Genomic DNA, 27,438 nt, shown 5'->3' on the forward strand with positions numbered 1-27,438 from the left:
CAGGAACAACTCGCGGCTGGTGTAACGTCGCAGCCTCACAGAGCACCGGCGGCTGCCGACAGCAATAATCGGTCCTGGAACGGCGACAGGAGGCATGCGCCTGCGCCGGTACTAGGATGAGTAGAGCCCTCCTAAAATGGCGGCGCGGACCGGATGAGGGCCTTCGCCCCTCTCAAGATGGTGACAATGCTCACACGCATTTCCGGGAAGAGGCACAAAATGGCGCAGCGTGAGGCCCTCTCTCGTCGAAAGGGTGTCCGCCCGCCTGCTCGCCCGGCGGTTGGGATCGACCCCACGGTTTGCAGCGAGGCTCCACCGAGGGGCCTTCCGGCGTAGGAAAATGTGTGGTGGGGTTTGTGGAACGGTGAGTAGGGGTGGGTGGGGTGGGCAGGCAGGCAGCGACGGGACAACTATTGTCGCTGTTAAGGTGCGCCGCGGAGGGGTGAGGGCCCCTGACAGAGCGCGGCCGCAGCGCCATGGTTGGCGTGGGGCGTGGGCTGCGGGCCGCGCCGGGCAAGTCGTGGCTCTGAGAGGGTGCTCCTCGCCGCCGCGCTCGCCCCGCTGCGGGCCGGGCAGTGGCCTCCCGCCGCCTCACGGCACTGCAGCCCACCTTCCTCTCCCCTCGGCCGCCCTTCGCGGGCCGCGGCCTGGGCGGCCGTCGCCCCCGCTGCCTCTTCGAGCTGCGCCGCGGAGATGGCGTCGGGGCTGCGCGCTGCTGGTTTCCCCCCGTGGAAGCGGCACATCGCGGCGGAGTTGCGGCGGCGGGACCGGCTGCAGCGGCAGGCCTTCGAGGAGATCATCGGGCAGTGTAAGATCATCGCCTAGGAGGGCATCGAGGCCGAGGGGAGGTTTTCTTTCCCTCACTCCTCGGATAGTGGGAGAAACGCGGTAGTGAAGGCCCCCTGGGGCCTCGCGTGATTTTCAGAAGATTGGTTGGGAGATGTTTGTTAGAACTGAGAGGAGTTGGGGTGTGTACGTTATTGAGAAAATTAAGCTAGTTGGTTTTTTTCGGTTGCCTGCCACACTAAACTAAACGTGTGCTATGGACACTGATTGAATGTCTCTAACTTGTCTGCACAATTCCCGCTCAGATGTTTGTGGAATTGAGAATAATAGTGTTGTTGTCCACGTGCTTGGTCTTTGTGAAGTTTAGAACTATTCAGGGGCAAGTGCTTTCGGCCCAGGGCTTACTTGCCCATGTTTCTCCCGCCTCAGCTGTGACAGGAGCAAATGGAAAGTGTGTGCGTGGGGAGCAAGGGTGTCACCTAATGTTGCTGCTGGCTCACAGTGAAGTACTTTATGTTATGGGATGGAGATGAAAGCAAACAAAGCTTGGCGGGACTGGACAATGTTGGACATGACCAGTTCTGTGACAGGTCATTTTCCCATGTTGCTACTGTTTGAAGGGCCATAAGCAGTCTGAACCCTTTCTGTTGTAGCAGATGACAATACACTTGAGCAGTGTCTATTGAATTGCTGTAAGACCAGTCCCACATAATATCTGGATTAATGAAGAATTCTTGCAAACTGTCCTGCCTTAGCCTGCTGATATCAAAGAGGAGTGCACGCTATTGTAGTGGAGGCTTACATAATGTTTAGCTCTGCCTGAATAATTAAAATTACTACATCTTAGCTGGTAGAAGAAGAGGGTGGGAATCTATTTTTGCTTTTTGATTATCTTCTTAATTACACTTTTTGCCCTTTCAGATAACAAGCTACTAGAGAAGTCAGACCTTCATGCGGTGCTGGCTGATAAACTTCAAGCAGAAAAATATGAGATGCAGAGCAGACACGAGATGAGGTATTTAAAATTCCTTTTCTGTCAGTCAGCTGTCTGTCATGCACAGTGTGCCCTAAACCATTGTTTGATGTGTTACACAAATAACTTGTAGGTTACTACAGTAACTTGGAATAAAACAAACTGGAAAATGTGTTGAATTAAAAATAAATTGTAACTAAGGATATGATAAAGTTTCAATACTTTCACAACATACAGTGCAGAAAGAAAGTTTTGCAGAGGTGTTAATTTATCACAAATTCAGGGTGTGGAGGTGAACCAGGAGCTTTTGCTTCTGATCTTTGCTTTGTAATGCTTATAAAGTTTGCCTGGTGTTAGCTGCTAATGGTTATGATATGACTCTTGAAATTATTTAGTCTTATGAGCATTGCAATGTAGGGAAAAACTGACATCTTAATTTCTCTTGATCTCTGTTATCACATAGAAGAGGAGAATGGCAAAAGTCACAATTCAGTGTCTTAAATAAGCACCATATGCTAAAACGAATGTGTCTTCTGCCTGCTTTTAGCAGGATTTTTTCTGGAAACTATATGTGTGTGTCTATTTAAGATGCAAAACATAAATATAATTAAGGCTATTGTGTGCTGTTACTGGTAAGGAAAAGAACTGATTTTGCAGGCAAAATGTCCGTGTTTGGCCAGCAGGCTGGAGCTGACGTCCACGTGAAAGATCTCAAAAGCTTTTTGATACCTGTGGTTGTCTCAAACGACCTTTAGTTTATGGGAATCTCATTATAGTTGAAACCTGTTATTAAAGAGATGAAGCTGGAACAGATGAGGATGAGAAGAGATGCACAGAAATAGGATCTTCAAAGTAAATAATAAGCTAAGATTTGATACTGTCTTCAGTATATGATATTTTTTTCAGACAGAATGAATTCTCTTATCCTAGATAGCTGAAGAAAAAATATTACCTTAATTCCAAGGAAGATTATCTAGTTCTGGCTATAGAGGCCAGAGTTACAGGATGTGTTGGATGTTATCACAGGACTTGGCTCTGTCTGGACAAAGTTTTTTTGGAAATGGAGTGTCTCCTGGAACACCATTAGTTCAATGAGATGTTGTTTGGTTTTGAGAGGAGCATTAAGTTACTGTGCTTACTGTGAGACCTTTCACCTTCTGAAAGCATTATCTGTTTCCCACTGGATTGTTCTAGCACAGAATGGCTACAGAAACAGCTGTTTGCAATTACTCTGTCTGGTACAACAGTGATAAAATTATTTTTTGAAGTTGTAATTTAAAATATATCTGTGAACTTGCTGAAAGTCTGTGTGATTCTGTATGCTGCTCTGTTTTTTAAAAAAATTTTGTTCTTACCTCTGCTTTCAAAGACATGAACGATAAATGTTACAGTCATAGCTGTTTTGGAGGTGACTTGTGTTCTTCTGGTGTATAGAAATTTCAGCTTATTTCATGGTAGCACTGTGTTGTAGAATACAATCAAAAAATACTCCAAAACTGTTTACACAATGAAAGGCTGTTTACATAGTTAGGGCAATGGAGAAGTGGCTGGACTATAAACCCAAAGGCCTAGGAGTATACCCTTGGTTCCCTAGCTTTTGTTTTCTCTGCCCTGTATTATGCTCTTTCCAGATAGCTAGCATCTTCAAGGTCCACTGTCACACTCCAGATTTGGGGTGGCAAAATATTTGTAATTCTGTCATAATTTGGAGGATGCACTTTTAAGACTTGATTGCCTTTGTGCAGTTATCTTTCATTTGAATTCTGTTTTATAAAGGTATGAAAAGGTGAATAGAGTAATAGTAAATTTACTGTATTTTGGTTGGCAGGAAGTGTTGTGGGGGAGCTAGCTGTGGTTTAGTGTCTGATGTGGTATAGAAAATCCAAAGGAGGAATGTCAAAGGCACAGAGGTAATTGGGTTCTACTTTGACATCATCTTTCTCTCGAACTCCAGTCCAGGGCATGATGGAACATGGAATGATGCTCAGTTGCAGGAGCTGGCACAGTTGAAGATAAAGCATCAAGAGGAGCTGACAGAGCTGCATAAGAAACGTGGCGAGGTTAGAAAGTCCTTTGTGTTCTGCGTGGTCTGTATGTAACCCTTTGTGAACATGACCTTAATTTTACCAGACTTACTCATTCATTGTTTTTCCTCATTTCATGTACAGTCTTTTTAAGCTCCCTGTGTTGTTGATTAAAATAAACTGGACATGGTGGGTTTTTAAAACTGATAGCCAGGAGATAAGAACTTAGATTTTCAGCATAGCATGGTTTTTAAGAAGCAGTCAAATGTCTAAAATTAAGTGTATTTATTAGAGGAGGAAGGAGCTGATGCAGATTGGAGCTGCACATGACTGCTAGTTCTACACTGAAAAGTGTTTGAATGAGTGAGAGAACAGGTGACTGTGTACTTCTTTTGTCTGACTTTGCAGGACCGCTGCTATAAAAAAGGGGACAAAACAGCACAAGCAAAGGCTGAGAGTGCCGTGGTGTTAGACTGAAAAGGGATTACTGGTTCTGCAATGTAGATGCAGTATGGAGCCCAGGAGTCCTGTAAGCTATGAAACTTAGGCCCTGAAGAGAGAAAAAAGTACCATGTGTTTTATTCTAGGGGTTTTTGCACAGGAAGATGTGGAGGCTTCATTGGCACAATTTTTTTTTTTTTTTTTTTAAACACACTCATGGGTTGAATGAGTCCAGGAGCTAGTAGTACCTGAATGGTACTTCAGACTTTTAGAGGGAAGAGATGGGAGTGACTTGGAAAGTATTACCATGCTCCTTTGATCACATCTCACTGGAGTTGTGGACATGCTCCCAGTGTCAGTAATTCTGAACTTTTCAAAGGGGGGACAGCTTTTTACCGAAGGTGTACCCTGAGTAGCCAAACCACAGGTAAGTATCCTAAGCCATTTACCCAAGCAGACGCTCTTAAAACTTTCTTCTCCCCAGGCAGCCAGAGCTCTGCACCCTGTGGGGCTTATTGCTGCTCACTGACTGAGCAGCTGTGAGCTGGCAGTGGCAGCTTTTTAGCGTTCACCTCTGCCTTTATTTCCTGTGCACTGGAGAGACTCCACCAGCAACTTTTCTTTGTGGGAACACTCTTCATGAAACCTGTGTTTACAGTATGTGAGCTACATGTCTCCTGTAATGGCTGTCTTGGCTATAACAGGGAGATTTGTTCCATGGTTGTTAGTACTGGTTTGTTAGTTTTACTTGGCAACTTTTCTGTGTTGTTTTTTTCCACAACTCAAAAAAAATTCTTCCTAATATGCATTCTGTTTGATGTGACTTTCTTAAAGAAACTTTTTGAGGGAAGGGAGTGAGATGTGAAAGGACAGTAACTGTTTTGACAACTCATTTGGGTTCCCCTGATAGTATGACCTGTGTGATAGGGGCTGTAAATAGATCTGTATTAGAGAGCTATGAAAGGCCTGAAAGGTGTACTTCATAGTTGACTTGTTAGATTGAGCTGTACTCTTGCTGGTTGCTGCTCACTGTGAGTTACCCAGCTGTCATCCTTGCATTTTGTAATTTGATTTTTCTCCTTTCCCTAGCTGGCCCAGTCTGTAATTGATCTGAATAACCAAATGCAGCAGAAAGACAAAGAGATGCAGATGAATGAAGCAAAGTGAGTAGGAACTGTTTCATCTGTGTGGTTGGTATGAGACCCAGACATCTGGTTAAGTTATTTATTAGTGCTATGATAGTCTCTAGGAGTTCTAGTCATGGGCTATAAATGCCTTTGTTAGGCATTGTGCAAATAGCACAAAGAAGGTGGTATAGGTCCCAAAGGAAATCCTCATTGTTTTGTGTATTTTGTACCATTCCAGGATTGCAGAGTATTTGCAAAAGATCTCTGAATTGGAAACAGAGTGCCAGGAATTGCGTAGCAAACTGCAAGATCTTGAGCGAGCTAATCAGACACTGAAAGATGAATATGACGCTCTCCAGATTACCTTCAATGCTTTGGAGGAGAAACTGAGGAAAACTACTGAAGACAACCAGGAGCTGGTCTCACGTTGGATGGCAGAGAAAGCACAAGAAGCCAATCGTTTGAATGCAGAAAATGAAAAGGATTCAAGGTGAGACTGACCTCTTTGATAAACTGTTTCCTAATATATTTCTGAATGTTTACAAGTGTGTAGGATAAAACCATGTTTAATTCTGATCTTTCTATTCTTGCACAAGTGTGTCCTGAACTTTGTGTTCCTCCTTCTGGCCAATACAGACAGATGCTTTGTGAAAAAATTCCTGTCTTTTAAATGAATAAAACATGTTCTTTTGTTTCTTGAGCAACGTTGAACTGTGGGCTGAAGATCATAAGTCAGATAGAAACTGGATTTTTTAACTGGTGTTAGATTTGGATTTACCTTGTTCATATTGCACCTAGATGCTACTGGTTTTATCCTTTTGTATACTTAATAAGCTTAAATGGTTTTTTTGCATTCCACTAAAAGGAGCAGCTGCCATGAGACTGAGCAATGTATAACTTGCAAAATAAGTTTGTGCTTTTTTCCTTGCAAAATAAGAATTTTTCTTCTGAATTGCTTCACCTTACTTTCCAGCTAACAGCACTTGGAGATTAAGAGCTATAGTATAAGTCTCAGTACTTGGCAGCTTTGCATTATCTCTGCTAACATAATCCTTATTTTTGTGAGTTCTTGTACTTCAAGCAAATCTGCATTTACATAGGTAGGGCTGTAAGTGAACTTTGCCTTATTGCTGCACTTGATTGATCTTGTCTGTTGCTATTCACAGTAAGAAAACTGCCTCTCCTGTGCTCAATATCTTGAAAAGCAGGATAAATTTAGGGTAGTGGTCTGATTTTTAATTATTTTCTTTTTTAATCCTACGAAGTGTATCAAACCTGTGCAGAGTAATCTCTGGAATGGCATTAAAGTAGTTTTTCAAAATAACCTTGCTTGCTTTCTCTTAGGAGACGACAAGCCAGGCTCCAGAAGGAGCTAGCAGAAGCTGCCAAAGAGCCCCTGCCAGTTGAACCGTAAGCAATCTTGAGTTAGTCTCCTTCATCACTTCATTTTTTTGCTGATGCATGACAAATATCTTTGTATATTTGAATTTGGTGAGGTAGAGAAGTGTTTAAATTTTGGGGTAAATTAATAGTAACTCTCCCCAACTGAACTTCCAGAGGAAGGAGCTCTGTGATGTCTAGAAACAGATGCATGGTCTGAAAATTCTGAGTGGGTCATACAGTGAATATATATTATGTCAGCAGAAAAACATTTGTTATGTGATGCCTGTGGTCTCCAAAATAGTTCTTCAGTCCTGAAACAGTATACTGAAGATACCTGCTTTTTTAAGGGTTGGACTACAAATACATTCAAGGGCTTTCTGTAGGAACAGGTACTGAGTGAGTTAAGGTGGGTGAAAATACATTGATCGCTTCCATACTGAGAGAGATTTGTTATGCAGGAAGGAAAAATAGGTTTGGAGTTAGTTTTTTCTGGTAACCCAGAAATAAATATCTCTAGTCTCTTGCTGCTAAGTTTACTCCTGGGTGATGATTCACATGGTAGATCTTAGAATGTTAAACTCTTCAATATTTCAGTGAGAGAGGAAACAAATGTAATGTCTGTTGCTGCTTTCCCTGTTAAGCTTCTTTCTATTATCCAAAGTCAGATCTTCCTGTCCTGGAGCTGAGCTCAAGGGTAGCTATAGCACAACACCTTGTTTGACTTCCTGTTGTGTTGTGGGTGATGGTCTCATTGTTTAATTTGACATGAGCTACTAAAAAGTTAAAAGAAGCCTATTTAAAAAAACCTAGAAAATTACTGTTTCTGTAAATTGCTCAAACTCTGCTTCACAGATGTTTTGGATTCCTTCTTTTGAATTTCTTCATTTTAGAGGGTTTGTAATGCTAATTACTGAGGGGGAAAATGGCAGCATTTCAAGGAGTACACCCTGGGTTTTGTATTCACTTCAGAAATGTTAAGATGGAAAATTCTTTTGCTACATACAGTTTTAGTAACTCAAACTTTAGATTTCAAAAAAGAAACATTAGCATAACTTCTACTGAAATGTCAGCCTGATGCTTTCAGTCACAGTAGGTATTTTCCATTGCATTTTCATGTCTACTGTTCTCTAAAGTCTTAGAGCATAAAAGGCAGCTATACTCTGAAATGAGAAATTAAAAATGGTCCCATTCTCTGATTCCCTTGCAGATGAGTGTAATCTGATGTTTATTGCTACTTAAATGCTGAATTTAAACTTCCTGTTCAGTCAAATGACATTCAGTTGATAGAATGTGTTTAAATATAGTTCGTCCTGCAAAACTGGCTGTAGAGGAAAAAATCATTGAAGAAAAAATTACTGGACTGTCAGGACCCAGGATGATTAATGGGTGTGTCAGTGTGAGCTGAAATTCCCCCCCACCGACAATAACCAGGCTAGCCCAGTCTGGAAGTGAATGAAAGCTGTATTTACAAGCAGAGTCTACAATCTACGATGAAATGCAATGAATATGTACAAATATACAAAATTCACAACATTTACAAATATATACAATCAACAGAAAAGCACAACCAAGCTCCCTTTGCTTCACCCCAAAGGGGCCTCTCTCCCAGGAGCTTCCCCCCAAGACCTCCCTTGGACAGAAAGCAGAGTTAGTTAGAGCAGAAAGTTGTTAACTTAGCTGCCAAGGTCAGTGTGTTATCTTCAGCCAGAAGAGAAGAAGAAGAAAACAGCAACCAGACAGCCCAGCAACTGCCCCCACTGCAGAACGCAGAATGTGCAGAGTGTCACTTTGTTTTGGGTAATAGTTCTTAAACATTTCTATCTATCCAATGGAAGTGTTTAGAACAATCAGTATTTTGCTTTCTTACACCCAATAATGACGTATTTACACTCTTTCACTTTCTCTGTTTTGAACTTTGCAAGGAAAAATTAAAAAGACAGTTTCAAACCATCACAGTGGGGAAAAGCCTTTTCGCATTAGCCAAGTAGTTTGTAGATCATCCAAGTAGATGGATTAATTTTTGATACATGCATCAGCCTCACGCTTCCGTTTGATTGCACACTAACACTTCAGTGAAGTGAATTAAAACATCTCTTATGGAGCAGCACCTGAAGTACAACAGTACAAAAGCAATCAGGATGTCTAGTGTGAATGAAGAAGGAAAATTCAAACTCTTGTGCCTTTTTTTAATAGTTCCTGTGAAAAATAGGTTACCACTGGGGCTGCAATAACTCAAGTGTTTTGCTGTCCTAGCACACGTAATTCATTCTGTAGCAAAGTCTTGCTCAGCTATGATAGGTCATTATGTGCAGTACTACTAGTACTGCAAGCTGAAATATGCCTGTAGTAAAGACAATCTGGAGAGGATATAAGATAAATTTAGGGAGAAGGAAATCTAGCGCCGTGGTCAGTGAAGGGTGTAATTGGCAGCGGGAAATGAAAAAATGAAGTTGAGCCGGGGCATGTACTTCTTTGCAGACATTGTATGTTGAATGTACTATCTCTGGCAGTGACAGATCAGTATTTGTGTTGTCTGAATCTGCATACAGATTACTGCAGCTAATTAAGCCTAGATACGGGTTGGGTGCAGACACTGACAGACCCTGGGCCATTCAGTTCATCTGCATTGATGGGAGATTTCCATAGGAAGCTTCGGTTGATTGAAAAGGAGGTGTTTTCTCTCACTTCAGCAGGGATGATGATATTGAAGTGCTTGCAGATGAAACCTCTGACACAGCTGAGGAGACATCTCCAGTGCGAACTAAGAACCAGACATCCAGGTTTGTAGTCCAAGAGATTTTTGTACCATGTCATTGAGGAAGAACAAGGGATATAAGAGTTGGAACAATGTTGGGAATGTTACTTGGACTTTTTATTTGCCTTTGACTGGACAATGAAATTCATGTACTGCATTCAGTTACTGTGCTTTAGATGTGCTGTTTTTCCTTTGCTGTTTTAACTGTATTGCACTACCGTCTGAAAAATGTTTAATCTTAAAAGCAAAAGCTGAAGAGGAGGATAGACAGTAACATGGCTATTATAGTACCTGTTGTATTATGCCACTATTACTATACAAGATATCAGTGTGACTTTGCAAATAACTGTGGTTTTGGATTTAGCTGAAATGTTGAATATAATCTTCATGTAGCTAAAATGCATCTTTTCCTTACTCTGAAACAGCAGTGAGTGGAAAGTAAGAGGCAGTTATACGAAAGCAAGGATTCATTTGGTTGGAACTTCAGATTTGTCAGACTGTTAGGTCTAAACCCAGTAATTCAGAGATTAGAAATTGAGGGAAATTAAGAAAGTTCACTCACAGATTATATTCTGAGTTTTAGTTACAGTGACTTTTGAACTGATGTCTGCCTTTGGTGTTTTCTGTCTTCGGACTGGGTCTGCAGGGGAGGGAGTCTTTCAAGAGATTTGTTGCTATGAAATGTGTTTGTATTGATCTTTATGTGGAGAAGCTATTCACCAGGTTTAAACCTGTCCTCCCCTCCTTCAGTAAGCGACTCTCCCAACCAGCTGGAGGCCTTCTGGACTCTATCACTAATATCTTTGGGTAGGTTAGAATGCTTTCACCTCTTTGTTTTGTATATGGTTTCAATGTACACCAAAATCTTGGTGATGCAGGGAATACAAACAAATAATTTCAGCCTTTCTTCTAGCTTCTGCCTTTCTTTTTTTTTCTTTTTTGTTCTCCTCAACTTCCTGTTTCTTCCATCTTGCCGTGTGCTGACCTCTGACCTTTCCCTCCAGTCTGTCTGAGTCTCCCCTTTTGGGACATCAGTCTTCCGATGCTGCCAGGTGAAAACATTACCTGCTCTTAGTCCAGCATGTGAATGTATTCCACTGAAGTAACATGGAACCTAGCTGCTTTATCCTGAGTAGATTTCAGATGTTTATAACACGGGCTAGAACTTGTCTGCAGTCAGAGAGGCTATGAGCCCCTCTTTGTGGGGGCAATACATGGGGTTTGCTCTTACTTTCCACTGCACTTTGCTCCTTTAATAGGGTTATTTTGGTCGTTGGGTTCCGTGCTTAGTATCCAGAGTGCAGCCAATCTGTTCTAAATTAAGCTGTGCATTACGTGAATGATCTTTGCTTAAATGGTAAAACCCAAGCTTTTGAATGGAGCGTTTTACTGCCTGGGATGCAGTGCTGCAATGGTGTTGAGTCTCCCTAGACATAATGATGGAGTTACAGTCCCTCCAGCTGAACTCAGCTGCAATCATTGCCATTTTTCTCTTCCCTGTTCCAAAGTGATGTCAGTAATCAGTTCAGGTAACTCACCTGGCATACTATGAAACACCTAAAGCTACGAGCAGTGTTACATGAAAAAGAAAATGTATTTTTGAAAGATGGGATGAAAAAGTTAAACTCCTTCCCCCATTTTTTAATTGCTGTACAGTGTAGTTAAGTGACAGGTACAGATCTGGATGAACTCAAGAGATCTAGCATTCACTTCCTGTTTTAAAATGTGTCTCCTTGATTTCATGTCAGGAGGCGTTCTCTGTCCTCGTTCCCTGCTCCCCAGGATAATGTAGAGCCACATTCTGGTGCCAGTAAGGAAGTGAGAGTGCCCACTACTGCCATATGTGTCTTTGTAAGTATAGAAGGAATTCTCTGCATTACCATTGCTTTTACTGTCTTTGGAGGAAATAAATCCTATCTGTGTGGGAACTGATCTCCCCAGATTTTCTACTGACATTGCCAAACAAAAAGGAATTTGTGATTTGGTAGCATAGTTCATGCCATTTAATTTTTAGCTGAGCCAATGTGCTTGATGTCTGTTTTACTGAGGTCAATGATGAGTAGTAAAAGGTCTGAGGGCACAGGGAAAATACACTCCATTACCCTCTTGGCTCCCAGCAGTCTTTGTCCTGTCATGCCATAGTAGAGCTTTGACTGAGGAAGAGATTGCTGACAGTTTGGGATTGATTCAGTTCCAGTTCTCCACAGTGAAGGGAGTTGTGGCACTGAATGTCATCCAACAGAACTGCTTAAGAGGAGCTTGTGGTAGTGGGGTGTCTTCATTTGTTGTGTGTGATCTAAAGTTTTCAAACTGAGACCTCTTTTGTGTTGTTTTGACCTTACAAAGCCAAACTTAAATTTCTGAGAAGAGCATTGCCCTTTGAATGAAAGATTGGTGTAAACTGTCTTGTAACTTAGCTACTTGTTTTAACATTCCTCTTGAGCTTTCTCAGGCATTCCAATTTTCAATATGGCTACTTCATGGATATGAAATGGTTTATATTTTTTGTCTGGTATAACAGTAGTTTACTGCATCGTGGAGGCTTGTGTATTCCTAGCTTGCCCTTGTCCCATTGTCTCTAGTGGCAGTCATAGGGTGGAGGGAGTAGCAGTGTTACCTTAAGTGAGGGTAGGATCATAACCTAAGTAACAGCCTGGAGTTGACTTGAATGAGGAGCATCAGTTCATAGCTTCGATGTGTTAATCTCTCTACTCCTCTGGCTATGTACAGCAAGTACAGTTGATGGACACATGTAAATCCTGGCTAATTCCTGCCATCATAAACAGCTGTGTATGTGAGATTTTTGAGAACTCTGAGAGCTTATGTTGTTTTCACCTTTCTCTGGATCTTCTGCAATGTCACCTGAACTTCCAAGAGCAGTGCAGCCTATCTTCCCCATATGGAGAGGCAAACCCCAGTAGTGTATGCTGATTCCTAGTCTTCGCAATGTAGGGAAAGCTGCCTTATTCCAATTCCCCATCTTGCAGCAGGAGTAGGAAGAGCTGCAGCAGTAACCCTGCCAGACTGTGGCAGAATGGAGGTTCTGTGTGCTTAGCCCTGCAATATTAGAAGGAAAAAGTCATAGCTCATTTCATGGGAATCCATGTATTCCTTCTGGAGATGCTCTGTGTTTAACTCCTGTGTTTGGAGCCCATACAGAGTGTGAGGACATGTTGAGGTCCAGCAGAACATGCCAGGAATGAATGCAAGGACTCTGACAGAGGTTTGGTAGATACAGGAAGCAGACTGGGCTCACTGGAGAGCGAGTAGAACAGTCTTGGGAAAGCAGAGAAAGTAGTCACTTCAACTGTCATTTTTGGGCTTGGTTTCTAGGCAAGACCTTTGACCAGTTTTGTTGTGAATGGCTCTTCTGCAGTTGTAGAAAGATCAGATTTGACGTGTGATGACCCCTAACTATGAGCTGGCAGACCAAGTTCAAGCAACAAGTTTCAGAAAAATGTGTTTTCCAGGCAAACTGATTTTGAAAGTGCAGTTGCTGAAAATACTTTAGAAGGAATGCAGCAAATGAATTAAGAATGTGGTGCTAATACTGTGTGGGTAAGTAATATAAAGCCATGAAATTAATGCTGGGGAAAAGGAAGGAATCTTAAAATTCTCATAGGTTTTAAAAAGTTAAGAATCACTGTTAAGTGGCCAACAAGCTTCAGAACATTAAGCTGAGAAAACAGGTACAGGGATGTCACTGCCTCTAGGTAGGAGCCACACACAGCTTAAGTCCAAGGTGTCTGTGAGATGCCATCACAATTGTGTTGGTACTACTTAATCACCAATGTAAAGCAGAGTTATACACTAAATTAATGCAGTTAATATGCTGTTTTCTAGCAGACTTTTCTAACTCAGGCCTGACTTGAGTGTTTTATGGTTTCATGAACTGATTGGATCATGTTCCATACTGGCTCTAGAAGGAGAAATAAAAAGTTCTCCTTCTCCAGCATATCACTTGTTTTCTGTCCTTTCCTTTTTCTGATGTAAATTTAAAAGCCTTACTTTATACGGCGTAACCTTAGAAAGCATTGTTAGGCTTCTGGCAGTTTCTCGGAGTCCTTGATAATGTTTTTATTCATGTGGTTTCTTTTGTCTTCAGATGAGACCAGCCTTTTTGCTCTGTTTGTACAACATCAACAATAGTAAAGTTTCAGTCTGCGGCTTTGTTTCTTATACACTATGTGGTTCGGTGGAACTAAGTTCTAAAGCTTTCTGATCTATGTTGTGTCTATGCTAATTCCATTTTGTGTGGCTGTTCTGTTCCTCCTGCTCCTCAGGATGCACATGATGGGGAGGTGAATGCTGTGCAGTTCAGCCCTGGCTCCCGGTTACTAGCAACAGGAGGCATGGACCGGAGGGTTAAGCTTTGGGAAGTCTTGGGAGGTAAACTTTTTTTGCTTTGGGATATGATGGGTTGTTGAACAAACTTGTATTACAGTTCACTTTGTCAGCATCTCTTCTAATCCATTGCTTAAGTTGTGTTCGTCTTTCTCTGTGCAGATAGGTGTGAGCCCAAAGGTTCCCTCTCTGGTAGTAATGCTGGGATTACAAGCATAGAATTTGATAGTGCTGTGAGTATCTGTGTAATATCCACTTTTTGTGATTGGGAGTAAATGAATTACATTATACTCTGCTACCAATTTCCATTCTAACCCTTGGCAAAGTTATGTAAGAAATGAGTTAAAATATTTATGAGTAACTGAAAATAATTAAAAATTCTACCAAAGGCTTTTGGTACACTACAGTCTGTCATTCTCATCTTTGCATTATGGTTCAGGAGATGGTACACAGCTTGGAGGCTGCCTGTTAGGGTCTGTTATTTTATAACAAAATACATTAGGCTTTGCCTGAAGTAAGAAATTAGTCTTCAGCTTTCCAGTAATGCTGACATAACAGTACAAAAGCAGAAAATATACTGAGGCTTTATTTCTGTGAGTGCTCTGCTGAGGTCTGTGATGAACAGTAAAAGGTCTGATTACCCAGGACTTGCACTTCCATGACCGTTTTTCGCAGCAGTTTCTCCCCAGTCACAACACAGTAATGGTGTGGCTGGCAGAGTGTTTGCTGACAGTTTGTGATGTGTTCAGTTCATGTTAACGTGAAGCATTAGAGACATGAGTGAGATCAGCATCCAACAGTCTTACTCGAAGGAGTTTGGGGTCTTGGATTGTTACAACTGGACATGTGATCTGACTTCTCTGCTGAGACCTCTTCCAAAACACAGTGCTTTGCACTGCACAGACAGTAGACCAAAGCTGATGTAATTTCTTCTGTTAGGTGATCCTGTGTGCTAAACTTTATTGGTACACAATCAAAAAGATCCTTCCTTTTGGACACTGACCAGCTCATATTAGAGGCTTGCTGGCACTACTAATCTGTAGGAAAAGCTGATTTAAGCAGGTTCTGAATTTGGCAAGCTCCTTGAACACATTTGAGGTGAGAACTGCCTGAGGTGAGCTGCTAATGGCATTTCAGGATACAGGAGAGTTTTGGAAGATAGACAAGAGCAAGAATGAATCTTATGTCCATTGTCCATCATGGATGATTCAAGATTGCTAAGCCAAAAGCCACAAACAAGGCAATTTCTCTCTCCTTGGACATACTTTGGAATATTAATTGTAAATGTTATAATGACAATTGCCAAGAACTAGACCTCAGAGTGGAATTAGCCCCTCTAAGCAGTAGGAGTAGATGATGCTGTGCTTTTTCCCTGTGAAAAATCAAAAAGGAGGAGAAAAACTCCATGATAGAATCCATTTCCTTACTGCAGCAGAAGGGAAAGAAGAACGTCTTTTTGATCTGGTTATGGTTATTTGTTTTACAATTCTACAAATCACTGTCATTTTGAGAAGGAGAAAAGCCATAGCTTTTTGGAAAGTTGTTACATTTCCTTACTGGTATATGCTACTTTTGGTATGTTCTGGGTTTTTTCCCTGGCAATACAGCACTAATATAATTTTAGTGATTTATTAGAAATACTTTGGAATTTAACTTGCTTATTGACTTGCAGAAGGAGTTTTAAAATAATTCTTGTGTTTGCAGGGTTCTTACCTCTTAGCAGCTTCAAATGACTTTGCCAGCAGAATCTGGACAGTTGATGACAATCGGTTACGGGTGAGTCTTTTGAAGGCAAAGTATTGCTCAGGCTATTTCTGTCTTGTAGTTACAGATTTGTCTAATGGGGGCATGACAGTCTTGGAAGTAGGGCATTTAGGGACACTTTCCTGAGCAGGATCTTTTCTCTTAAGGGTCTTCACAGCAGTTCTTAAGACAGCAAGCCTTAAAGTGTTTCATTCTCTGTCTTTTGAAAGATTTCCTTCTGTCCTTTCAACTCCTTTGTACTCATGTTCTTCTCCCAACACTTAGCTTTACTTTAAAGAAGGATTCATATTTTATTGACCAAAAGAAAAGTTTCTTTTCAGCTTTCTAGGAGTTTGGTTTTCTAATTGACATGCTATATACAGTTTTCCTCAACTTATGTAATGGAGATGCTGCTTTGGTGTTCTGAATCTTCTGACACTGTGTGTCAGTTAGAACCTACAGCTGTATTGTAGTTCTCAGTGTGGAGATGTCTGGTCTCATTTAGGAACATGGAGAATATCAGTTCTTTTGCAGCTTCTGTTTGGCTGCAAAACCTACTATTGGATGAATTATAGTGAATAAACATTTAACAAACTACATCAGATTACTCACTACAGAAAGTTACTTACCCTGCAAACATCCACCTGGCTTCATGGTATCTTCCTGCAATTCTTTTTGTCCTTGGTGACTACCAGCTTTAGGTGAGTACATTCAGTGCTTGCTGAGCTAAAACAGAACCATGAAATTGTTTCAGGTGGAAAAGACCTTTAAGATCGAATCCAACCATTATCTAACTATGAAGTCTGGTGTTAAAACATGTCCCTTAACACCATGCCTGTCTCTTTTAAACACCTCCAGGGATGGGGATTCCACCACTTGCCTGGGAAGCCTGTTCCAGTCTTTGAGAACCCTTTCAGGGAAGAAGTTTCTAATATCCAATCTAAACCTCACCTGGTGTAACGTTAGGCCATTTCCTCAATCTGTCACTTGTTACTAGGGAGGAGAGACCAACACCTACCTGGCTCCAACCTTCTTTCAGGGAGTTGTAGAGAGCAAGGCCTCCCCTGAACCTCCATTTCTCTTGACTGAACAACTGCAGATCCCTCAGTCACTCCTCACAAGACTGTTCTCCAAACCCTTTACCGGCTTTGTTGCCCTTCTCTGGACATGCTCCAGGACGTGAATGTCTTTCTTGTAGTGAGGACCCCAAAATTAAGCCCAGTAATCAAGGCATGGCCTCATCAGTGCTGGTCTTTGTTTTGATTATGTGTGTGATATGGAGGCAGTGAGGGTGAAAATTTTACCTCAATACCTTAGTAACTGCAAATACACATACAGATCCACATGCGGCAAGTGCATGAGAGAGATGCAAAGTGAAAGTTTAGATACTCCTTTCTGGAGTTCATGTCCTCTCTTAAGACTATGTGGTCTTTATGGAACGATTTATTCTTTCAGAATTTGTTGTGTATCAAGGTTGCTTTTTTCCCAAACTTGACTTGCATTATTTTATGTTCTTGAAGACTTTTCTTTATTTCCCAAGTCTGGATTGCTTTTTGTAATTTGATAATCCTTTTCTTTTAAATCTAACTTACATGTCAAAGATTTGTCTCTTATTTTTCACAATTCAGTTGTTACCTGTTTTGTGAATTTAATATGGAAATATTCAGCAATGTGAAGTGAATGTGGTTCATGTTCTTCTCAGCCCCATAGGGCCTCTCCCTGTAGTTACAGAAACTGCTGCAGGGAGTTTTTCTGAATTGAAAAAGCTGATTGTCCCAGTTTTCAGACATGATGATGTTACAACAGTTGAGAGTTAGATACCCTGCTGTATTCTTGAGAGAAGCTCATTATAAAATTTCCATTTTTCAGCATGCTTTAACCCCTCATCCTTGTCATGGTGCCTGTAAGGCCATGTTGCAGTTGCCTTCTGTGCATGGAGCATTGAGGAGAGCCTGCAAATTCTGAGTAGCTGCAACCAAAGGTGACCAGTGTCTGCCAGCTTCAGGCTGAGCTCTGTGGTACTTAGCACTCTTACTCAGCGTTGGTTTCTGTTTAATTGTAACTGATTTTTTTTTTTTTTTCCTCTTTTCCTCCAAGCAGTGCTGTAGACGTGCAAATTGAGATTTAAGATCGTCCAATCTGTTAAATAGCAGAACTAGTAAGCTACCAGGAAAGGAAGCAAATGAAACTGTGCAATTTACCATGTAAATCTCTCCTCCTCAGCACACACTGACAGGTCACAGTGGCAAAGTTCTATCAGCCAAGTTCCTGCTGGACAATGCACGCATTGTTTCAGGAAGCCATGATCGGACCCTCAAGCTCTGGGACCTCCGCAGCAAAGTTTGTAAGGAAGCCTACCTTCTGTCTTTCATCTGTGTTCTGTGCTACTACTGAGTGTAATGGAAGTCTGACATCAGCTACATTATTTCGTCTTTGTGCTATTCTAAAAAGGCAAACATTAGCAGCCATACCATCTTCCCTTGTTATTCAAGTAATTGAATTCTTTCTGCCTGTTACCTGAAATAAGAGTAAGAAATCGTGTATGCAGGAAGCACTATTAATGCCATTCCATTAACAGCAGCTGTGTTGTGTGAGTGTTGTTTACCAGTTTGAGGGTGGGTGTTTTAGTCTTCCACTAAAAATTTTCGGCCAGGCCAGAGTTTTTCAACCCTGAGGTGGATGGAAGTGTCTCTTGGAAATCTTCTAAATGGAGGAAGTGCTAGGATCTGGATTTTATTTTGGGAGGAACTCCTTATTTCCTTGACTTTTCTCCTACTGGTAGCTCTTAAACCTGCTTGCAGTTACCTTGATACCTAGACTGCAAACATAGGTCAAGGGGACACTTCATGTTGTTTAACAAGCAAATTATAGTTTTTGAAATACGAAGTGGAAGTAAAGCAGCTGTTGTGGGAGCACTTAAAAGGATATTAGCCACAGCAAAGGAGATTGGGAAGGGCAGAGAGGTTGTTGAAGACTTAAATCAGGATTAGTCTAAGATTGAGTTTGTCTGCCCTGGGACTCTCCTTGGAACACTGCCTGTGTGGCTGCTGTGTGTGTGGAATATAATGATTATTTTCTGTCTGCTTTCATCGGTTTGTACAGTACAAATTTCAGTGTCACTGGTTTATCCTTTTTAGGTATAAAAACAGTGTTTGCAGGATCTAGCTGCAATGACATCGTATGTACCGAGCAATGTGTAATGAGTGGACATTTTGATAAGAAAATTCGTTTCTGGGACATCAGGTAAAACTATTTTAAGAGAGTTTGTGGTGTAAAAATATTATGGGATTGCTGTCCATGTACAGAACTCTTCTTTCTGATCTTGAAGTTAGTGAGACTTAGGAGAATTCCAGAAGGCAATTGAAAGAAACTTGCATTACTACTTTCTTTGATTACTGGTGGGGCTTTTTTGTTTCTGCAAAAACAATCCGTTCTCCTGTAAATATTCTGCATTGGTCAGTACTTGCCATTCTGGATGTTAGTTACTTTTTTGAGAGGGTGGGATTGTGAGGAAAGCAGTACCTTGCTACTAGTTGGAGAAGTTACCCACAGAGGGAGATCTGGCTTGGGAAAGAATCAAAACATAAGAATAATCCAGTAATTCTTCTCTTCTGTGTAGGAACAAGTCAAAGTTTTGATGCAGTGGTTTGGCTTCTGGACCTTAGACTATTCTTTCTATTTCTTCCTCTCCCTCTGGTTGGTTTGTTTGTGGGTTTTGTTTGTTTGTTTATTGTTGTTTTTTTGTTTGGTTTGGTTTTTTGCCATCATTAGGACTGAAAGCATAGTAAAAGAACTGGAGCTGCTTGGAAGAATCACAGCTCTGGACCTGAACTCAGAGCGAACAGAGCTTTTGACCTGTTCCCGTGATGATCTACTAAAGATCATTGATCTGCGGGTTAGTGCTGTCAAGCAGACGTTCAGGTGAATATGTTCTCCACAGTAACACGATGAATTTCAGCACTTGAGATTGTGGACTGCTTCCAGTGCTGAAGTGTTTTTTTTCAGTATGCCTTAGCGAGAGCACTCTCCGAACTTTTCTGTGTGGGTAGTAAAGTTCTCTAGAGTCTAACAGCAAAGACCTGCTTTGATGGGCCTTTTTATTTACTTCTTCAAAGATGATAACTTGGCTTAGAAGTCTTTGGCATAAAGCAAAGAATTTCTTCAGATGAAACTGAGGAAGCTGTACAAGAAATGGGAGTTGTGATAAAGGGATACTTGAGCTTATTGCGAACCATGTAGAAGTCCATCCTTACCATGGCCTTTAGTGAGAACATGGAAGTCTCCTATAAATTAACTCACTGTTACCTGATTCTAACTTTTCAGTGCCCAGGGATTCAAATGTGGCTCTGACTGGACAAGAGTTGTGTTCAGGTAAGGTCCAATGTAAGCAAGATACCTGATGTATCTTTCCCTCCAGCAAAAGTGATTCCTTACACTTAACTGCATTGTACCCATTTACAGCTAGAAAAACTGGGACAGTTTTATTTGCCTGAGGTTACCTCTTTGTCAAGACAGAGATGTTGATCCAGTGTCTTGGAAACTTTCTGATTTCTAAGTGCTTTCACCTCGTAGTGTTAGCTGCTGGTAACACATAATTCTTGAAAGACTGTGTAATACAAAGATGTTTGCTTAAGAAGTTGAGTGGGATGATGTGTGCTGCCAAATTTTTGATGTGAAAATTATTCTCTGACTTCTGCATATTCTCTGATCTCACAGCCCTGATGGTAGCTATGTGGCTGCTGGTTCAGCTGATGGGGCCCTCTATGTTTGGAATGTGCTCACTGGGAAATTGGAGAGGACACTTGCAAAGCATCACAGGTGAGAGTGAGAGGAAGCTGGCCATGTAATCTAAAGCAGGGATCTGGATTGTTAATCTTGCTGAGCTGTGAAAGAATTGTAGTAGAGCTTTGCATCTTACATTCCTGTACAAGAATCTTTAACATGTATGTTCTTTGCATATATATGGCTCTATTTTCTAGATTGAATTAAGGTTAGCTTGGTTATTGTTCAAATTCTTAAACTGAGATCTGATTCTAATAAAGTGCATTTAATATATTCTGAAGAAACTGTATCTCTTAGGCTTATTAAAAGCCTGAGTCTCTGGAGAGCTGAGAGTGTTTTTTCTGTGCTAGAGTACTGTAACATTTTATTCCAGTGTTAAGTGCTGTTGTGGAATTCAGTTTTTTTGTAAACTTGTACCTGGCTTCCCTTTCAGTTCTCCTATCAATGCAGTCGCATGGTCACCAGCAGGTGCCCATGTTGTCAGTGTGGACAAAGGAAACAAAGCTGTCCTGTGGTCTGATTTTTGACTGGATGAAGGGTTAAAGACAGCATCCAGTGCCTGTGTGTATGGTGGTGCTGATCTGTGTCTGAACAGAATGGAGACCTGAGCCCAGATCTGTCCTGAGTCGGGATATGAACAAGCACATGGGCTTCACTTTCCAGAGGAAAGTTCTAAAGCAATGGAGAAGGAGCCTGAGTCGAAGACTTCTTACAGCTGTAACTGCACTGTGGTAGTTGGACTCAGTGAGGGATTAGCTGTTCTGGATGGAGAATGCTACTTAGTCATGCCTTTACATGCAGTATCTATGCACCAAGTGGAGCTGAAGATACTAGTGGGATTCCTCACCAGACAGCTGTGCCAAATACCCTGTCACACAAATGTATCTACACTTCTGAGTTGGAAATGTCAGAAAGAAGTTACTGTATATGTTGACGTAATTCGTGTTCTGTCTTCTGTTCTTGTGGCCTAGTTCAGGCATGGGGTGAGAAGATCCTGAAACTTGGACAGGTCCTAGGCAGTGTGAAGTGTTGGAACAGCTTTTAAAGAGAGTCTGCTGTGGCTCTGGCAGCTGTCTTTGAGTTATCAGCCCAGTTCAGATTGTTCTGAAGGCAATGATGTGTTCTTCAGGACTCTTTCACCCTTTTGTTAAAATGCCCTTCAACACCTTGGGTGTCACAAAACAGAGGATCTTAAATCTTTTTATTCCACAGACAGTTTGGTTACTGGGTATGAAGAGAGAAGTTTAACTTCTGTTGTGCTGCTGTGATAAGGAGACTGTGGCGTGACATCAGTACCAGAATATAGATGTTTGATCCCTCTTTCTGTTCATCCGTCCTGTCCTGGCGGCTGTCAATAGAACACAGGAGAGCAATGGGGTTAAATCCCAAATCCATTCTTTTGGTGCTGGCAATTCCAGGCCACTTGCCACCTCTTTGAGCACATGTGCAATATTCCTGTTTGTGCTGGAGCCCTCTGTGCTATGGAGAAGTGTCTTGGCTCTGTCCCTCTTCAAGCATCCAAAACCGTCAGATGGCTGGGTGTGAGCCACCCAGCACAACTTGATCCAGCCAAACCTTTCCACATCGTCTGGGCCTCAAGACAAGCCACCAGCGTTTTATTGCCTTTTTATTTGCACTTTATTTTCTTCTTTCTTGATAATGTTTTACTAAGGAAGTGTGTTCTTTGGAGGGGCTGGATTAGGGGGTGGCTGCTATAACAAGCATGTCTCTAACCTAGCCTTTCATTCAGACACTTTCTACAGAGGGGAATTAGAGTATATGGGGCAAAGTTTTTATTTATTCAGCTGCCCATAAGAACTTGATTGTAAATAAACCTGTGTTCTGCTTTTAAAACCCCACAATGCTCTGATTCATTTATTTATGTGTCTGTTTGTGAGATCTTGGTCTTAATGAGACGTGGGGGACCTGGAATGTGGGTGCTTTTTCTGTGCCATTTTTCTGGTGAATTGTGGATTTGTTTCCAACTGCCTTGTGGGATTTGGTGTAGAGGGAAAAAGAGGGTAATGCTCTTAGCTTGAGGCTGGACATCGCACGGATAAAACCTCATCTTGCCCTGTCTCAGGAATACTGGCTTCACAGAATCACAGAATGTTAAGGGTTGGAAGGGACCTTGAAAGATCATCTAGTCTAACCCCCCCTTCCAGAGTAGGATCACCTAGAGTAGATTAGGAACAAACTCATCCACGTGGGTTTTGAATGTCTCCAGAGGAGACCACAACCTCTCTGGGCAGCCAGTTCCAGTGTTCTGTCACCCTTGACTTACTGTGTTTTACAAGTGCCTATGTCCTTGAAAGGTTGATGTACTGTTGGATGCTTTGGATAAATTACCAAAGTGAGGAAATTAGTGTCTGTATTTCAAACACTGCCAAAAATAGAAGCCTTTTTCTGCTCTGATATTTTGACTGCTCCTTGTTAAGCCAGTAATAGGAATTGACCATTCCTTTAAAAACATGAAAACCCTTGTTGATGATAACGTTCTAGTTCTTACTTCATGAAGCAAAGCCTTCAGCTGTTTAATGTACAAATTTCATACCTAAGAGCCATCACTGACCACTCTTCTGATTTCATAAGAAAAACTGCCTGTCCAGTTCTTGGAAGTGAGAACTGTAGAAAAAAGGAAAAGATTCACCTTGGCATTTTGAAGCATTTCTGAAGACAGGATGTTTTTATTTCTACCTGTTGCTGTGGCAGAAGGTCCCTCTTAAAAGGGTGTCTAGGTGACCTTGGTTACTGTGGAAAAGCAGATCACTAAATGACAAGTCAGCATGACGAAAGATTATTGGGAGATTAATGTAATAAAAACTGCAAGCTCTACTGAAGAGGATCAAAATGGGTTTAGGATGTCTCTAATGTGGACTGCTACATGGGTGTTTTTCTTACAGCATGGACATCTTACACAAAGAGTTGTTTTGCCTGTGGATGCTGTTACAAACTAGGTTAATGCTCAAGGATATAATGGCTGGCTAGCTAAGACCTTAAGCATTTTAAGATTAAAATTCCTTAGCAGCAAGGTACATAGGAAATTCTAGTAACCAATTTCAGCTTTTTTTCTGTTTATTTTGCTCTATTGCCCCATTTTCTGCAGAAGATGAAGTTACCTGCTGTGCAGAGGTGGTTGTTGCACTCTTTGCTAAAGGTGGAGCTGCCCTTCAAGTGGTTTGGGGAGGGAGGGGGTAGGATCTTTCTCTGGACAAGGGTGCTTTAGGAAGCATGTGTTTCGGAGAAGCTTCTCCCAAGCCCCTCTGAATGTTGTAGATGCCCACACCCCTAAGGCTGTCAGGGCAGTAGTGGATAGAACAGGAATGCTTGTTTTTATTCCTAAAGGATTAATAATCCTGCACTGCCAGCAGCAGCAACTCTTAACTAGTTTTCTCCTCCTTGCTTTTGCACTGTGTGACTGAATAAAATGTATTGATTTTTTTTTTTTTTTTTTGTTAATTTCTGGGGTCTCTACTTCCTACAGTCAGGTTCTGGGTTTCTTTCAGCAATACAGACCCATGGCTGGTTTGTGCTTGCCAGAGTTGAATTGACAGTAGTGATGAAGCTTTCCAAATAATCCCATCTCCAGTTAATAACACGTTGGAATTCAGAAATCACTTAAAGCTGAGGAACACCAGTTGTGCAGTCATTGTTTTGAATAGTTTCTGTGCCCAGGCCACTCTATATTCAGACAAATGTTGGTGATCTCAGAAAAGCAGGCTTGATTTGTGACTGCAAGACTGCCTGAGCTAGAGGGTGGCAAGTGGAGAGGGCATCACATCATCTTTCTGATCAAACTAACAGGTGCAGCCCAGAGGAATGCTACAGCTGTTTATGCAGCTTGCAAGCCAAAAATTATATGTATTGTTGTGCATAATATCAAGACGAAATTCATGGGGAGGGGAAAAAACCCTGTTCTTGAGACATTCACAAACAGAAAAAACAAATTGAAATCTCTCTTCATCTCTTACATCTTGGATATTGTGCCTCGTTATAAGTAAATTAAGGAAGGGAGATCCTACTAGCTGGCAACATACTGTTTTGCATCAGCATGCCAATGGGATATTGATGTAGCAGTAATAGATAAACTGCTTAGTCATTAGGAGAATAATACATTATTCTGAATGTTTGGTAGTTCTTCATAATGTCACTGATTATAATATAAAGACTTGGTTTGCTGTTGTATAAACTCCCTTTTTCATAGATGGCTCTTATCTGTTCAGCCTCTTATCAGGCCAGATAGTTGCAACCCCAGGAAAGAAATACTAGAGCTTTAGAATAAAGCCGCTTTCAGTAACCATCCTATGTAAGTCTGTAGTCTTTACAAAGCATGAGTATGACACAGTAGGCCACTGGATATCTGAGCTTCCTTAGGTAATGCTTTATGTTGCTGACTTAACCACTTTCCAGTTGAATCTTAGCCCTGGTACAATATTTGTGTTGGGGAAGGAGGATTAATTCTTCAAATCCTGGATGGACGCAACTAGAGACGTATTTTCAAATCCTCTACAAATTGTCTTCCTTGTTTGCTAAGAGGTCAGTGATTCCTTCTAGTAGATGCGAAGAAGCCTAGGACATGGATGCGTGGAGAATTAATCTTTCTTCAGTAGTTTAGAAGTTCATGTCTTTGTCCTGTGGCAGCCCCTGTGGCATTTGGAACATAGCAAGGTATTTAATGTTATTTGCTGACCTGTTTGTTTGGCTCTGCAGCAGAATAGGTTGTGTGTTCAGCGATAAATACTAGAATGGCTCACGTTAGAAGGGACCTAGTCCAGCCTTGGGAAACTTAGATGTGCTTTGTAAAAATAGAAAATCTTAAACATGTGTTTCTATGATGTCTACCTTACGTTTTCTACAGCTTTCTAAAAAGGGAAGTATTTCCTTTTTCTACAATTTGTGGTGTACAAATAGGCCCTAGAAACTGTTTTTACTCTTGATGCAGTTTTAAAATGGGAAAGGAAGCAGAAAAATAGGATGGAAGCAAACTGTGCGGGCAGCCATGCACCATCAGACCAAGGGTCTGTCTACCACAGTATACTCAGGCACAGAGGTCCAACAGAGAAATATAAGAACAGGGCACATGTAGCATTGTCCTTTCCTGATGCTGCTCCTCATCTTCGGTCTTACATAGTTAAGGTTGTGCTGGGATCATGCTGTCCAACATCTGCCAAAAGCCTTTTCCCTGTGAATGCATTTAATCCTGTGAATCAGTTCATGTTGGCGATTTGAGAGCCTTCTGCAGCAACACACTGCAGCACACAGCAACACACTCTTCAATTTTGTGTTGTGAGGAAATGCTGCGCTTCATTTTGAATTTGCTGCCTGATCGCTTCAGTAGATACTATTCTATGACTTATGACAAAGTGAAAAACACTGGTTTGTGGCACTCAGGTTTTCTGGACATCTCTGGATATGTCTTGTGTGTCCTTTTTGGCCCTTTTTTTTTTTTTTGGTGGGGTTTTTTGTTTTGTGGCTGGGTGTTTTGTTTGGTTTGTTTTTTGGTTTTGTTTTGTTTTGGGGTTTTTTTGTGGTTGGTTGGTTTGTGTTTTCCCTCTCTTTTCCCTGAAGACTCACTTTTTTCTTGGCTGCAAGTGGTTTTGTCCCCCTTGTATACCTGTTGCCTTTCTGGGCACATAGCTTAACTGCTACTGTCTTAAGGTCCATTCTAATATTTGCAATTATTGAGTTGCCTTTGGTTCTGAAATAGGAAAATAGAGTAGGACAGATGAGTTCTCATTTTGGGTTTGGTTTGACTCCTTACCAGTACCCACCACTTTTCTAGGTCTTAGACTGAGCCACTACATCCAAAAGGTGGAGGTGTAAGGGCTTCTGAACTGGTATAAATCACATTTTGTTGTGTTCTTGATTTCCTAATAATTTCTCTGCTGAAGTCAAGACATTCTTCCCAAGTGATGCCAAATAGAACTGCCACAACTGTATGTTCTTTGAGTGCAATACTCTTCACTTACTGTTCTGGAACATAGGGTGTTTCATCACTTGTCCAATCTGTATCATGAAGGAGCCCTTCAACTAAAAATAGGTTTAGTTTTGGGAGTTCAGAAGAGCTTTGTGTCTAGGGGCAGGCTATTCAATCCTTATCTGAGCTTCTTTCCATTCTTTAAATGATATGCCTGATAGCAAATCACAGAATTAACCAGGTCAGAAAAGACCTTCAAGATCATTAAGTCCAACCTATCACCCAACACCATCTAATCAACTAAACCCTGGCACTAAGTGCCTCATCCAGTCTCATTTTAAACGATTCCAAGGACGGTGACTCCACCACCTCCCTGGGCAGCCCATTCCAATGGCCAGTCACTCTCTCTGTGAAGAATTTCTTCCTAACATCCAGCCTAAACCTCCTGTGGTGCATCTTGAGACTGTGTCCCCTCGTTCTGCTGCTGGTTGCCTGGGAGAAGAGACCAACCCCCACCTGGCTACAACTACCCTTCAGGTAGTTGTAGATGGCAATAAGGTCTCCCCTGAGCCTCCTCTTCTCCAGGCTAAACAACCCTAGCTCCCTCAGCCACTCCTGTCCCAGGACAGATGACACTGAGCTGTTGGATACTTGCAATGGTAAAAAAAAGCAATTAAAAAACCCCCAACCAAACCAAACCAAACCAAAAACATCACCACCACTACTCCCTGCAAACAATCCAATCCCCGGAAGTAGCCAAACCCCATATGTATTGATATTCTTTATTTTGTATATTTTATCCCATTATTAATGAGTGAAATGACTTACCTGCTTATTTCATGACGAAATAAGCTTCTGATGACAAATCTTGAAGTACCTTTTGAAAAATCAAAGTACCTTGTGTTAATTATCTGCCCTCTTCCGAGTTTCTTCAGAAAATTATTCTCTACAAACCTCTCTGCAAAACCCCAAACTTCAACTTCTGTGCTGCACCTGAGTAGCTATTGAAATAGCCTTAGCCAAACTACGTACTGAACTATACCTGGGAGTAGCGTGCTTTACCCGCCAAGTGTAATTCTGTTTTTATCTGCTCCACTTAATTTTTTTTTTTTTTTATCCTTCCCAGGACATTTTGAGGTAGAAAAGCGTTATTCACCCACAGT

At 41.4% G+C, this 27,438-nt stretch overlaps 1 protein-coding gene and 2 non-coding genes across 8 annotated transcripts; all 3 read left to right on the forward strand.

Annotated features, from left to right (window-relative positions):
* Positions 1-693: 693 nt before the first annotated feature.
* On the forward strand, positions 694-27,434 carry ATG16L1 (autophagy related 16 like 1). Of its 6 annotated transcripts, XM_054386307.1 has the most exons (19): positions 694-808; positions 1,708-1,801; positions 3,714-3,819; positions 5,314-5,387; positions 5,590-5,841; positions 6,696-6,761; positions 9,428-9,514; positions 10,240-10,296; positions 10,494-10,541; positions 11,238-11,340; positions 13,773-13,878; positions 13,996-14,066; positions 15,538-15,609; positions 17,800-17,920; positions 18,714-18,819; positions 19,348-19,497; positions 19,900-19,947; positions 20,293-20,394; positions 20,792-22,207. In XM_054386307.1, the coding sequence occupies exons 1-19, from the start codon at positions 694-696 to the stop codon at positions 20,883-20,885; spliced, it is 1,872 nt and encodes a 623-aa protein (XP_054242282.1). In that variant the 3' UTR covers positions 20,886-22,207. The 6 variants fall into 6 exon arrangements, with proteins under 6 accessions (XP_054242282.1, XP_054242286.1, XP_054242283.1 ...); XM_054386311.1 differs by lacking the exons at positions 10,494-10,541; positions 20,792-22,207 and adding an exon at positions 27,402-27,434 and having other exon boundaries at positions 9,425-9,514; XM_054386308.1 differs by lacking the exon at positions 10,494-10,541 and having other exon boundaries at positions 9,425-9,514.
* Positions 11,537-11,807, forward strand: LOC128970995 (small Cajal body-specific RNA 6). The gene has a single exon (XR_008489229.1). It is a non-coding gene; the product is annotated as a small Cajal body-specific RNA 6 (non-coding RNA).
* On the forward strand, positions 14,443-14,704 carry LOC128970996 (small Cajal body-specific RNA 6). Its single transcript, XR_008489230.1, has one exon. It is a non-coding gene; the product is annotated as a small Cajal body-specific RNA 6 (non-coding RNA).
* Positions 27,435-27,438: the final 4 nt, after the last annotated feature.

The sequence above is a fragment of the Indicator indicator genome, chromosome 13, assembly GCF_027791375.1.
Source record: "Indicator indicator isolate 239-I01 chromosome 13, UM_Iind_1.1, whole genome shotgun sequence".
In the NCBI taxonomy this organism is placed as follows: Eukaryota; Metazoa; Chordata; class Aves; order Piciformes; family Indicatoridae; genus Indicator; species Indicator indicator.